General features: G+C 37.4%; 1 protein-coding gene across 7 annotated transcripts in view; it reads right to left on the minus strand.

Annotated features, from left to right (window-relative positions):
• CCDC150 (coiled-coil domain containing 150) overlaps positions 1 to 15505 on the minus strand; it is a 99617-nt gene that overhangs the window by 34974 nt on the left and 49138 nt on the right. For 6 of the 7 annotated variants that reach the window (XR_009256535.1, XM_058710493.1, XM_058710484.1 and 3 more), the window contains 2 exons: positions 13650 to 13763; positions 7039 to 7122 (listed from right to left, as the gene is read on the minus strand). Coding sequence is in view for 6 of the 7 variants with exons in the window: in XM_058710493.1 (XP_058566476.1) it covers positions 7039 to 7122; positions 13650 to 13763 (198 nt within the window). In the remaining variant the exon portion in view is untranslated. The remainder of the gene's footprint in view (positions 1 to 7038; positions 7123 to 13649; positions 13764 to 15505) is intronic. The other variant, XM_058710506.1, reaches the window with a different exon arrangement.

Raw genomic sequence — 15505 nt, forward strand, 5'->3', positions numbered from 1 at the left:
TAATAATACCATAACAGTAGGGGACTTCAACACCCCACTTACAGCAATGGACAGATCATCTAATCAGAAAATCAACAAGGAAACAATGGCTTTGAATGACACACTGAACCGGATGGACTTAACAGATATATTTAGAACATTTCTTCCTAAAGCAGTGGAATATGCATCCTTCTCCAGTGCACATGGAATATTCTCCAGAACAGATCACATACTGGGACACAAATCAGCCCTCAACAAGTACAAAAAGATTGAGATCATACCGTGCATATTTTCAGACCATAATGCTATGAAACTCAAAATCAACCACAAGAAAAAATGTGGAAAGATAAATACTTGGAGACTAAAGATCATCCTACTAAAGAATGAATGGGCTAACCAAGAAGTCACAGAGGAAATTAAAAAGTACATAGAAGCCAATGAAAATGGTAACACCACAGCCCAAAACCTCTGGGATAGAGCAAAGGCGGTCATAAGAGGGAAGTATATAGCAATCCAGGCCTTCCTAAAGAATGAAGAACGGTCACAGATACTCAACCTAACCTTACACCTTAAAGAGCTGGAAAAAGAACAGCAAGTAAAACCCCAAACCAGCAGAAGACAGGAAATAACAAAGATTAGAGCAGAAATCAATGCTATGGAAACCAAAAAACACAGTAGAACAGAACAATGAAACCAGAAGCTGGTTCTTTGAAAGAATTAACAAAATAGATAACCCCCTAGCCAGTTAGATCAAAAAGAAAAAGGAAAGGACCCAAATAAATAAAATCAAGAATGAAAGAGGAGAGACCAGAACCAACGCCACAGAAATACAAACAATAATAAGAGAATATTATGAGCAAATGTATGCCAATAAAATGGGCAATCTGGAAGAAATGGACAAATTCCAAAAAACATATAAACTACCAAAACTGAAACAGGAAGAAATATAAAATTTGAACAGACCCATAACCAGTAAGGAAATTGAATCGGTAATCAAAAATCTCCCAAAAACAAGAGTCCAGGGCCAGAGGGCTTTCTGGGGGAATTCTACCAAACATTTAAAGAAGAGTTAACACCTATTTTCTTGAAGGTGTTCCAAAAAACAGAAATGGAAGGAAAACTTCCAACTCTTTTTTTTTTTTTAATTTTTTTTTTTTAACGTTTATTTATTTTTGAGACAGAGAGAGACAGAGCATGAACAGGGGAGGGGCAGAGAGAGAGGGAGACACAGAATCTGAAACAGGCTCCAGGCTCTGAGCTGTCAGCACATAGCCCGACGCGGGGCTCGAACTCACGGACCGTGAGATCATGACCTGAGCCGAAGTCGGACGCTTAACCGACCAAGCCACCCAGGCGCCCCACTTCCAACTCTTTCTATGAAGCTAGCAAGCCAGCATTACCTTGATTCCAAAACCAGACAGAGACTTCACTAAAAAGGAGAACTATAGACCAATTTCCCTGATGAACATGGATGCAAAAATCCTCAAGAAGATACCAGCCAACCAGATCCAACAATACATTTAAAAAATTATTCACCGGGGCGCCTGGGTGGCGCAGTCGGTTAAGCGTCCGACTTCAGCCAGGTCACGATCTCGCGGTCTGTGAGTTCGAGCCCCGCGTCAGGCTCTGGGCTGATGGCTCGGAGCCTGGAGCCTGTTTCCGATTCTGTGTCTCCCTCTCTCTCTGCCCCTCCCCCGTTCATGCTCTGTCTCTCTCTGTCCCAAAAGTAAATTAAAAAAAAAAAAAAGTTGAAAAAAAAAAAAAAAAATTTAAAAAATTATTCACCACGACCAAGCGGGATTTTACCTGGGATGCAGGGCTGGTTCAATATCCACAAATCAATGTGATACATCACATCAATAAAAGAAAGGGCAAGAACATGATCCTCTCAATAGATGCAGAGAAAACATTTGACAAAACACAGCATCCTCTCTTGATAAAAACCCTCAAGAAAGTATGGATAGAAGGATCATACCTCAAGATCATAAAAGCTATATATGAAAGACCCACTGTTAGTATCATCCTCAATGGGGAAAAACAGAGCTTTCCCCCTAAGGTCAGGAACAAGACAGGGTGTCCACTCTTGCCACTATTATTCAACATAGTATTGGAAGGCTTAGTCTCAGCAATCAGACAACACAAAGAAATAAAAGGCATCCAAATCAGCCAGGAGGAGGTAAAACTTTCACTCTTCATAGATGGCATGATACTCTATATGGAAAACCCAAAAGATTCCACCCCAAAACTGCTAAAACTGATCCATGAATTCAGCAAAGTCAAAACTATAAAATCAATGCAAAGAAATCGGTTGCATTCCTATACACCAACAACGAAGCAGCAGAGAGAGAAATCAAGGTTCAATCCCATTTACAATTGCACCAAAAACCATAAAATACCTAGGAATAAATCTAACCAAAGAGGTGAAAAATCTATACACTGAATACTATAGAAAGCTTATAAAAAAATTATAGACCCAAAAAAATGGAAAAAGATTCCATGCTCCTGGATAGGAAGAACAAATATTGTTAAAATGTCAATACTACCCAAAGCAATCTACATATTCAGTGCAATACCTATCAAAATAACACCAGTATTCTTCACAGAGCTAAAACAAAAACAAAAACAAAAACAAAAAACCCTAAAATTTGTATGGAACCAGAAAAGACTCCAAATAGCCAAAGAAATCTTGAAAAAGAAAACCAAAGGTGGAGACATCACAATCCCAACTTCAAGCTGTATTACAAAGCTATAATCATCAAGACAGTATGGTACTGGCACAAAAACAGACACTCAGTGGAACAGAATAGAGAACCCAGAAATGGACCCACAAACATATAGCTGACTAATCTTTGACCACGCAGGAAAGAATATCCATATCCATGGAAAGAATATCCATGGAATACAGTCTCATCAGCAAATGGGGCTCAGAAAACTGGACAGTGACATGCTGAAAAATGAACCTGAACCACTTTCTTACACCATACATAAAAATACACTCAAAATGGATGAAAGACCTAAACATAAGATAGGAAGCTATCAAAATCCTAGAGGAGAAAGCAGGAAAAAACTCTTTCAACTCAGCCGCAGCAACCTCTTACTCAACAGATCTCTGGAGGCCAGGGAAACAAAAGCAAAAATGAACTATTGGGACCTCATCAAAATAAAAAGCTTCTGCACAGGGAAGGAAGGAATCAGCAAAACTATAAGGCAACCAACAGAATGGGAGAAGATATTTGCAAATGATGTATCAGATGAAGGATTAGTATCCAAAATCTACAGAGAACTTATCAAACTCAACACCTAAAAACCAAATAATCCAGTGAAGAAATGGGCAAAAGACATGAATAGACACTTCTCCAAAGACATCCAGATGGCCAACTGACACATGAAAAAATGCTCAACATCACTCATCATCAGGGAAATACAAATCAAAACCACACTGAGATAACAACTCACACCTGTCATAATGGCTAACATTAACAACTAAGGCAACAACAGATGTTGGTGATGATGCAAAGAAAAAGGATCTCTTTTGCATTGTTGGTGGGAATGCAAGCTGGTGCAGCCACTCTGGAAAACAGTATGGGGGTTCCTCAAAAAATTAAAAATAGAACTACCCTACGACCCAGCAATTGCACTCCTAGGTATTTAGTACAGGTATGCTGTTTCGAAGGGACACATGCACTCCAATGTTTATAGCAGCACTATCCACAATACCCAAAGTATGGAAAGAACCCAAATGTCCATTGAAGGATGAATGGATAAAGAAGATGTGGTATATATATATATACAATGGAGTATTACTCAGCAATCAAAAAGAATGAAATCTTGCCATTTGCAACTACGTGGATAGAACTAGAGGGTATTAGGCTAAACAAAATCAGTCAGAGAAAGACAAACATCATATGACTTCACTCATATGAGGAATTTAAGATACAAAATAGATGAACATAGGGAAGGGAAGCAAAAATAATATAAAAACAGGGAGGGAGACAAAACATAAGAGACTCTTAAATATGGAGAACAAACAGAGGGTTGCTGGAGGGATTGTGGAGGGGGGATGGGCTAAATGGGTAAGGGGCTTAAGATATCGACTCCTGAAATCATTGTTGCACCATGTGCTAACTTGGATGTAAATGATAAAAAATAAATAAACTATATGGGGCGCCTGGGTGGCGCAGTCGGTTAAGCGTCCGACTTCAGCCAGGTCACGATCTCGCGGTCCGTGAGTTCGAGCCCCGCGTCAGGCTCTGGGCTGATGGCTCGGAGCCTGGAGCCTGTTTCCGATTCTGTGTCTCCCTCTCTCTCTGCCCCTCCCCCGTTCATGCTCTGTCTCTGTCTGTCCCAAAAATAAATAAAAAACATTAAAAAAAATTAAAAAAAAAAAATAAATAAATAAATAAATAAACTATAGAAAATTTAAAAAAATAGTAGAATGAGATAAAAGCAAATCTAGTTAATAATATCATCATGGATGCAAAGATTAAACAAGGATTTATAAGTTTTTTAATTAAAAAACGTAAACGTCCAACAATATGAGAGCAGTTAAATCATGGTTACATAGTGTAACTGTTTGGTGTTTAGGGGCTGCAATCTGACCGCTTAGATTAAATCCTGGCTTTGCAACACAAGAACTGTGAGACCTTTCGAAAATTACTTAAATTCCTTATGCTTCCATTTCCTTGCCTATAAATGGGCATAATTACAGTACCTGCCTCCTTGTACTGTCACTTGGCACAGTGCTTGATATATTCTTAGATAACTGTACAGCAAGAAATGGTTCAGAAGATGCATTCATAAGATAGCCTACTCTTGAGCCATTAAAAATAGTATATAGAAATAAGAAAAAAAAAACAGATTCATAAATACAGAGAACTGGTGATTGTCAGAGGGGAGGAGGGTGAAATAGGTCAAGGGGATTAAGACGTGCAAATAAGTGACAGGGATTAAAAGTACAGCATTGGGAATATTGCCAATAATGTTATAGTAACTTTGTATGGTGACATATGGTAACTACACTTAGGGTAAGCATTTTGTAATGTATATAATTACCAATTCATTATGTTAAGCATCTAAAATGATATAGTATTGAATGTCAACTATACTTCAATTAAAATTTTTTAAAAGAAATTTTTAATGTTTATTTATTTTTGAGAGAGAGAGAGAGAGAGAGAGCGCGCAAGTGGGGTAAGAGCAGAGAGAGCGACACACACAGAATCCGAAGCAGGTTCCAGGGTCTCAGCTGTCAGCACAGAGCCCAATGCAGCACTTAAACTCACAAACCATGAGATCATGACCTGAGCCAAAGTCGGACGCTCAACTGACTGAGCCACCCAGGTGCCCCTAAAAAATTTTTAAATGTAGGCAATAAACCACAGTAGTATTAGTCTAACCTGTTACTTTGTCTCCAATAGACATCACAGATATTTTCATATTATAGAATAGTTATTGCAAATATCTTGAAAAGCTGTTTGTGCTTATCACCAGTTTGAAATTAATAGAGTTTATAAGAACACCATTAGATCTTGTTATTGAATGCACCAGTAAAGAAACAACTGTTAAATTATCACAATTACTATTGAACTTTTTAATTTTTTTTTGAGAGAGAGAGAGAGAGAGAGAGCGTGCAAGCAGGGGAGAAGGACAGAGGGAGAGAGAGAGAGGAATTTTCAGCAGGCCTCACACTCAGTGCGGAGCCTGATGTGGGGGCTTGATCCCATGACCCGGAGATCATGACATGAGCCAATATCAAGAGTTGGACACTCAATCAACTGAGCCACCCAGGTACCCCTGATAAAAACATTTTAAAGGAACTGAATTTTTTTAAAAAAAGATGAAACTCAAGAAAATTAAGACTCGTCCGAGGTTACACAAGTATAAATGTATATTATACTTAAATGTATCATTGGCTCTAGAAAATATTAATTAAAAGCACACAAATTGTGGCCAAATAGCCTTATGTTTTTAGTGGCCAACATACGGTTTCACAACCATGGTTTATCATCTTTCACATAGCCTGCCATAAGGGCCAATCTCATCTCCTAACCCTATAATAAGCTCCTTGAGCAGATGAGATGAGATTAACATTGACACGTTTTACATGTCTCTAGTGAGATCACTTAATTAAATCAGCTCTTTGGTTGCCAAGCCTAACTGGACTTCGTACCATTGAATCCAGTGGTCCTCATGTATGGTTGCATACTGGAATCACTGGGGAACTTAAAAGTATTGAAGCCTAGGACCTACTCCCTGAGATTCTGATCTAATTGCTCTGGGGTGCAAGCCTTGTCATGGGGAATTTTCCCCTTGCATTTTATAAATATACAGTAAAATTCATTTTACTGTGAATATGCATACCCTCACCATCCAAATTCCACAATTAATTTTTTTAAACTTGCTCATCACATATCAATCCATCTATCAACTTCCTCTATCCATCAAAGTGTTTTTTCTTTTTCTGATTCATTTCCAAGTAAATGGCGACTATCATATACTGCCCTGCATGAGGTATTTAAAAAATTCCTCAATTTGTGATGTGTAGCTAAGGCTGTGAACCACTGATTTAGATTTCATTTAGCATTTCCACTGGAGTTGGGTATCAGTGGCCAGCTTCCTGCTCTGTAGGTACTATAGAGATAAAACACACAGGAAGCAAAATAATAGTATCATCCCAGTCACTCAAGTCTATTGCCTTTGAGTCCCAATATCCAGGGTTATTTCTTTTTAAGAATGCTATAAAAATTCAGCAAAAAAGAGAGCATGAGCTCCTAACATTCTTAGTGAGTGGCCATGCACAAAACAATCATAATACAACTTTCAATAGCTACAGAATGGGATCTGGTTTCACAATTTTAGTTTCAGTATTATATTACAGATATGTGAACAGCAATCACCTGATTTTACTTAATGAGGCAACAAAATTAGGAGGGTTCAAAAACTTGTCCAAAGTTAGAGAATTAATAGAGCTAGGTCCTCTCAAAATCCATCATTTATTATATTTAGCTTGATAATTGGCATTAAAAAATTAGACAACACAAATCAGAAAATAAAATCTCATACCTGGAGTTTTCCCTTTTCATAGGCCAGTTTATTTTTACTCTCAGTAATTCTTCCCAAGACCTTTTCCACCTGCTGTTGAGCCAGCTGGGAAAGCAAACACAGGTATCAGTACCTTGGCAGAGAAAGGAACAACCATTTTCTGAACAAGCATTTATACTCTTATCATTTCTACAGTGATGAAACCAGGATTCATATTTATTTGTCTTTGCTGCCTCTTAGTTTTTCCCTACATAGCTGATCATAGTGGTAATATGCAACATTAAAGGATTGCTAGTGAAAGTATGAGTGCCTTAAATGTCCCAGAGTTTGTAGTTTTTTGCTTACTTATTCTAAGTTTACTTATTTATTTTGAGAGAGAGAGAGAGAGAGAGAGCGAGCACACGCACATGAGCAGGCATGATCGGGGGAGAGGCAGAAAGAGAGGAAGAGAGAGAATCCCAAGCAGGGATGCGGGGCTTAGTTCCATGAACTGTGAGATCATGATGCCAGTCAAAACCAAGAGTTGGACGCTTAACAGACTGAGCCACACAGGCGCCCCTGTAGTTGCAATCCAACCCAGATGTGGGGTGGTTGTATCAGCGGTTACAGATATGCAGTTTAAAGATTACACATTTCTTTAAGAAAACAGGAGCTGCAAATCATTACAACTGTGTAGACAGAAGACACTTCAGTTACCATGCAAGAGGGAGTAAAAAAAAATCTCTGAACAAAAGAAACATTTATTGGAAATTCCAATATTGTCTGATCAAGCACTCTACACAGTGTTATCCTGGAGAAACACTACTGAAGGCTCTATATTTCAAGAAATTACATATTTTATCACTCAAACAGCCTTTTAATAATGACAGTTATTTTTTATATGTCTTTTTCCTCAGACTTTTTCAGAAAAAATAAGTATAAAATACAGTTTCATTTTGATTAAATTTTGGTCCTTGTTGGTACTCCAGTGATTGAATTTGGAGTGATTACATATTAGTGATTGAATATGGAAATTTTCACCTTCCATGATCTATTTCAGTGTTATATCTTAACAGCAGGAAATACTGATATTTGCCTTATGTCAAAATCATCTTCACAAATAAACTGCAAGAATAATACACACAAAAGCAAATGTAACTGAGAATGCAAATTCTTTTTTTTTTTTTTTTTTTTTAATGTTTATTTACTGTTGAAAGAGACAGAGACAGAATGGGAGTGGGTTAGGGGCAGAAAGAGAGGGAGACAGAGATCTGAAGCAGGATCCAGGCTCCAAGCTGTTAGCACAGAGCCCGACGCAGGGCTCGAACTCACGAGCTGTGAGATCATGACCTCAGCTGAAGTTGGACACTCAACCAACTGAGCCACCCAGGTGCCCCAAGAGAATGCAAATTCTTAATCACATTGGCCAATGAGCTGCACTATGGATCATTTGCAGTAAATCTTTAGTGGGAAGTGTTATTAATGCTGGTAAATATCCTACATTGACATAATTACTATAGACCAGGAGGCCTTTTCAGCATTTAAATCCAAAGAATTTAGACTTGTTTTATGTTCAACTTTAGGCAAGTTAATAAAGATGTCAACATATGTAGAGATATGAATTTATACAAGAGATAATTCTCACCATCTCCAACACTGTTATAGCTATTCCTTAGTTACCACTTTGTAGTGCACTTTATTTCAAGTGTTATGAATATTTTCCAAATAAAAGCAAAAACATATTCCAAACTAGATTACTATGTAATAACATGTAACCCATTTCTTCTTGGGTTCAAAATACTTTCATGATAGCATATGTTCTACAAGAGGGTACACTAGTCTGGAGCATTGTTTTCCCTTTGGTAGTTGCCTTGGCCAGAAGAATTAGGCCATTTTAGACAATTCTAGGCTTGATAAAAACCTATGGAAAAGCCATAAAGAGTGATTAGTTCTTCTATACAACCCACCCCCAATTATGCACATTCAATATAAAAATTTATATCCAATTTTTGGCATCAGTGGGTTAACCATTATGGCCCATCTAAGTGTTTGTCCTATCAGACCAGTATTTATTTCATACATAATTATACATATTCATACATTGTTTCTTAAACTTTCAATTTTAATCACTATATGTGGTTCCCACTAAGGCAAAGGAAATTATTTTTTTAAAGCATTCAGGCCAATAAAGTATTGGTTTCAAAATAAACTAAGGGTGGGGCTCCTGGGTGGCTCAGCAGACTAAGTGTCTGACATCGGCTCAGGTCATGATCTCACTGTTCGTGGGCTGGAGCCCTGCATCAGGCTCTGTGCTGATAAGGCGGAGCCTGGAGCCTGTTTCAAATTCTGTGTCCCCCCTCGCTCTTTGCCCCTCCCCCACTCACACTCTACCTCTCTCTCTCAAAAATAAATAAACATTAAAAAAAATTAAAAAGCCAATTTGACAATAAGTTATATTTAATAAAAAAATTTTTTAATTAAAAAAAATTTAAAAAAAAACACACAAAATAACCTAACGGAAATATAGACTGTTACCAATAAATAGGAGGTTAGAACATATTACCATAAAATTAATCATCAATTAATTTTCTGTCAGTGTAACACATACAGTCCCCCTTTCCCACAATACTTTCTATTTTGGAAACTATGAGGTAAAAACATTCCATGAACACAACATTTGGGATAATGTTCTGACCACGTCTTCAGCAAAATAAACAAGGATGGCCAATGATATTACAAAAACAAAACTATACCATAACCACAAAAGCATAGGTATTTAAAATTCAGTTCTAAGTTCTATAAATTGAGGTGCCCCATGTGCTATAAAGTGCAATATAAAATACCAAGAGCTAGATTTAAACCTAAAATATGCTAGCTATAACAAACACTCAAAGATAACTTTGCTTGTCTTCTTGGAATATGAAGTCTTTTTTTTTTCACAGTAACTTAAATGATCTGGGTCTCTTATAAAAGATGTCCAGGAATTTTTTAAATAATGGCACTTTTTACCTCAATAAAGTTCCCTCTTTTAGGCAAAGGCATAAAGAAATTCCATTAATCTTTTAAATATACTTTAAAAATGATTTCCTCTTTTTTGGTCACCTAAGAGAATGTTAATACAGTGATAGTGTAAACTGTCTAAGCAAAATCAAAATGTGATATTTGACACAAGGTCACTTATTTAAATTCACAACAAACAGAAAGGAAATTGTTCCAGTTGTTCCAGTTGCTAAGGGAAAGCAGATGTTAAAGCAGTAGTTTAAATTATTGTGTCCAGATTATTTAAATAGGGCTTATATTTAAGAGAATCAACGGAAGACCAGAAATTAGGGAGCACTTAAATGAGTGAATATCTCAGATTCTGAGTTGTGGAAGGCCAGAGATTAACCTTTGCATAAAAAATCTTGGCAATATACTAAAAAGACCATTAATATGCAAGCAAAAGAGAAATTGGAGAATCACTTGAGAATTAGAATACCAAGAAAAATGCTAATTGTTAGAATATGCATTTTAACTGATATACAAAGATATCACTCCTTGGAAAAGCAGGAAGCAAACATAAAATTATCTTAAGAAATAAAAGGTAGGTTGACAAGGATCAATTGTAAGCCACAAAATGATTTCTAAAATCATTTTTTAAAATTAAGATGAGCTGTGAAAGTTAGAAGGCTATTAGAGGAATACATGAAACCAAAAGATACTAGCATCTTGATAAAGCTATTTTATGAGCAGATTGTAAGCAGGGAGTTTTTTGAAGATTTTATTTTTAAGTAATCTCCACACCCAAAGTGAGGGTTCAAACTCACAACCTTGAGATTGAGTTGCATGCTCTACTAAGACAGGCACCCTTGTATGCAGGGATTTTATTCAAAATATTTAACAACTGGTTTGCATGGGCCACAGCAAACTGAGCCAACTTGGACACCTACATGAGTGTGCACTGAATGTCATCCTAGTTGTAAGAAATACTACATTTAATTCACGGTTTAATTTCAAATCATTGAAGTCCTGGTTGCATAGGGAACTATACTTCTGTCTAGTGCTACTGTTTGAAAATGTATCTTTAAAATCCAAAAGAAGGGGCACCCGGGTGGCTCCGTCAGACTCTTGCTTTCAAATCAGGTCATGATCTCACAGTTCGTGGGATTGAGCCCCATGTCGGGCTATGCACTCAGCTTAAAAAAAAAAATCCATTTGGATCATTTCTCACTGTGGTTCCCTGCATGACTGACTATAGTAATAGACTTAAATTATACCATCATTAAAGGCTGAAATAATAAAAATAAGCCCAAAATTGGTGTGAAGAAGAAAAGAGAATAATGTTTATACGTGTATTAAGTATGCTAGGCACTGTGATGGGTACTTTACGCACAATATGATATTTAATCCTCATGCACTGGTAAGACAGACGTGACCCTCCTTGTGTTCTACTCAATCTTTCTAAAATACCTATTATGGGAGTGCCTGGGTGGTTCAGTCGGTTGGGCGACTGACTTCACTCAAGTCATGATCTCACAGATTGTGCTGACAGCTCAGAGCCTGGAGCCTGCTTAGAATTCTGTGTCTCCTCTCTCTCTGCTCCTCCCCCACTCTCATTCTGTCTCTCTCCTTCAAGAATAAATAAACATTAAAAAATTAAAAAAAAAATTTTAAATACCTATTATGTATTAGGTGCTATGCTAGGCAAGGGAGTGTAAAGATGAGTAACTATGGCTCTTGCATTAGAAGACAGTGAAGGCACATGCATCAACAGGTCAATTTCTAATTCACAAAGTTACCATTTTGATATGTGCAGACACAGTGTGCTGTGATTAAGGGAGATCTCCTTAGCCCCAAGGGCCATAGGGTTTAAGCCCTGCCCAGGCCACACAGTAAATGGAACCTTAAGGGTCGAAACCAGGTCTAACTTCAAATCTGTGGTGTGGCCTACACAACATACACTCATAAGCATATCTCCAAAAACCAGTAACAGATTATACTAGAAAGGTAACTCGTATTGAGAATTTCAAGTGTGAATTCCCAAAGAACAAACATACACTGCCAGCATTGAACGGTGATAAGTTTAATGATATTGCTGAGATTAAAAACCAAACAAATACTGACATCTCAACCTCATTTCTCAAGACTCATACAGCCAACTGGAGGACTTCCAGGCAGGCCTGGTCAGAGAAAATTCTATGTGGAGACAGAACTACAAGCTGGACCTGAGGTGTGGTTTATCATTGGGAGACCTTAAGAGGTGTGGTGAGAAAGCAAGAATCAACACTGACAAAATCATTAGCAGGATCTGTCAAAGTCACTAATAGGGTAAGGCCACAGGCCTACTCACTGGCAGAGGGGCACTGAAAGAATCAGAGAGACGGAGATGTAGTCTTCCAGAAAGACCAGGAGCCAGTAGGCTGATAAGTCTAGCTGATACATGGCCAACAAGCAGAGGACATGGATAAATCTTTAATCTTGGGAAGGGAGGGTTGGTCTGAGATAGTACCAGGAGCTAGAGCTAATGCACCTTGTTGCTATAAGAGGAACTTAAAAGCCTTTTTTCTGGGACAGTTCAAATACTAAAAATTCAATAAATGTTAGTTATCTGCTACATGCTTTAATGTATTAACTTACTAAATCCTCCAACAACCTCCTAATAATGGTATTACTTCCCCCACTTTGACAGATTAAGAAACTGAGGCTCAGAGAGGTTAAGGCTCATACTCGAGGTCATAGCCAAAATTGAAATGCCGGCCGTCTGGCTCTCAGGCCATGAAAATGTATTAGATTATTCTCTAGGATTTCACAATTGAAGTAATGTGCAGCTTATGACAGAGTCTGAAAGAATTTAACTCAGATCAAGACAGACTCACACCAGGGTCTTCTATGCAGTTTTCAAAGGTGATTTGCATGTTATAGAAGCAGTAACTAATTCTTTTTCAAGTACTCAAAAGCACACAGGAAACTTACTAGCTGCTTAACAGAATGAGAATCTCTTTAAATATCCTCCACTTAGAGATGGTCCAAACTCTACCATTTATTTGTATTGCACTGACTGTGTCAAACAGCTTTTAGAAATCGTACTTATTACTGATTGCCTAATGGAAGTGTCAAAAAAGCAAAAGAAAAATACAGCCTTCTGCCTCATAATTTATGGAATAGGAAGTATTTTAAAACATTAGAAATATTCATGCTTTTCAGTATTATAGATCATCTGTGGAGGCAGATGTTTATTAGCTGCCTTAAATTCTTGTTTTATTAATCTTTTACTGTTTGAGCACTTGTAGGGCTCTCTGCCATAGTCAGCCCGAGTTATTCAGGACTAAATGATAATTATTAAAACACAAATGAAGAAAATCCATCTCCTAACTTCTGATTTTTTATTTAAAAAAAATTTTTTTTAACGTTTTATTTATTTTTGAGACAGGGAGAGACACAGCAAGAACAGGGGAGGGTCAGAGAGAGGGAGGCACAGAATCTGAAACAGGCTCCAGGCTCTGAGCTGTCAGCACAGAGCCCGACGCGGGGCTCGAACTCACAGACAGCGAGATCATGACCTGAGCCGAAGTCGGCCGCTTAACCGACTGAGCCACCCAGGCGCCCCTAACTTCTGATTTTTTAAAACACACTAGTCATTAATTCCTAATTTAGACTGACCTTTTTATACCCACCTCATTGTAATCAGAAGGGACTTGCTGAAGTTCTAGGGAAGCCATTTGTTCTGACAGGTGCTTATTCTTTTCCTCTAGAGTCTGTAGGTTGTGGGTCAATGTATTTATGTCTACCTTTGAAACACAAAAGGAGAAAAGAAATCTATTTATGCCAGATCCAAAAGCATTATCTTGCTTTTAAAATGACATTTGTGGGGAGCCTGGGTGGCTCAGTTGGTTGGGTGTCTGACATCGGCTCAGGTCATGATCTTGCGGTCCGTGGGTTTGAGCTCCGCGTCAGGCTCTTTGCTGACAGCTCAGAGCCTGGTGCCTGCTTTGGATTCTGTGTCTCCCTCTCTCTCTGCCCCTCCCCTGCTCAAGCTCTGTCTCTCTCAAAAATAAGCACACATTAAAAAAATTTTTTTAAATGACATTTGTAATTGTAAGATAGCAGTTATTGTATGAACATGTTATCCTGTGTCTAAATGCAGGGATTTGTAGTCTGACAGCTCTGAGAATTCTTTTAAACTTTTTTTCCTTTTCTTTTACATTTTTTCAGCTTTTCTAGTCTTCAGAAGGAGGATTGTGACAAATTACCTAATTCACATATACTAGAAGTAGAAGTCCTTCTGGTACTTGATATTTACTTAAATATTAATTTAAGCTAATGAATACAGATGCAGAAGGCCTCCTCAAAAATACTAGTAAAATGAATCCTACAATATATAAAAAGGATAACAAACCAGGACCAAGTTTATCCCAGTAATACAAACCTTGTTGAACACCCGAAATTAATTAGTAGACTATAATATATAGAAGAAAAACTATAATGGCAATTTATATAGATGCAGAAAAAGCATTTCACAAAATTCAACATTTATGATAAAAACTCAGCAATCTGGAAATGAAAGGGAACCATCTCTACCTGATCAAGTGTATCTATAAAACACCTACAATTAATATCATTTATCATTAAAATTTTTTTAATGTTTATTTAATTTTTGAAGGGGAGAGAGAGAGAGACAGAGAGAGAGAGACAAAGTGTGAGCATGGGAGGGGCAGAAAAGAGGGAGACACAGAATCCAAAGCAGGCGCCAAGCCGCCAGCACAGAGCTGGACACGGGGCTTGAGCTCACGAGCTTTAAGATCATGACTTGAGCCAAAGTCAGATGCCCATCTGACTGAGCCACCCAGGAGCCCCTACAATTAATATCTTAAAAGTGAAAGACCTGAATGTTTCTCCGTAACACTGGGAAAAAAGCAAGGATATCTGCACCTTATCAGCAATAAGGTAAGAAAAAGTATAGAAGGCATAGAGATTGGAAATGGAGAAATAAAAATCTCTACTTATAACAAATATGATTGCCTACCTAGGAAATCCCAAAAAATTTACAAAAAAGATACTAGAATAAGTGACTTCAGTAAGGTTGAAGGATATGAGGATGCAACTCTATTGTATTTTTATATACTAGCAACAAACAATTGGAAATTGATATTTCTTAAAAGTGTACCATTTGTAATAGTACCAAAACCCATGAAATTATTTGGTACAAATCTAAAGTATGTCCAATGTTTAATATGCTCAAAACAAAATACTGATAAGAGAAATTAAAAACCTAAATAAAATGGAGAGATATGTCATGTTCATGTATGAGATTCAATATTGCTAAAATGTCAATTCTTTTTTTTGTAATTCATTTGTTTTTTAATTTATATCCAAGTTAGTTAGCATATAGTGCAACAATGATTTCAGAAGTAGATTCTTTAATGCCCCTTACCCATTTAGCCCAACTCCCCTCCCAAACCTCTCAAGCAACCCTGTTTGTTCTCTATAATTAAGAGTCTCTTATGTTTTGTCTCCCTCCCTGTTTTTATAT

Source organism: Neofelis nebulosa, chromosome 2 (assembly GCF_028018385.1).
Source record: "Neofelis nebulosa isolate mNeoNeb1 chromosome 2, mNeoNeb1.pri, whole genome shotgun sequence".
Classification (NCBI taxonomy): Eukaryota; Metazoa; Chordata; class Mammalia; order Carnivora; family Felidae; genus Neofelis; species Neofelis nebulosa.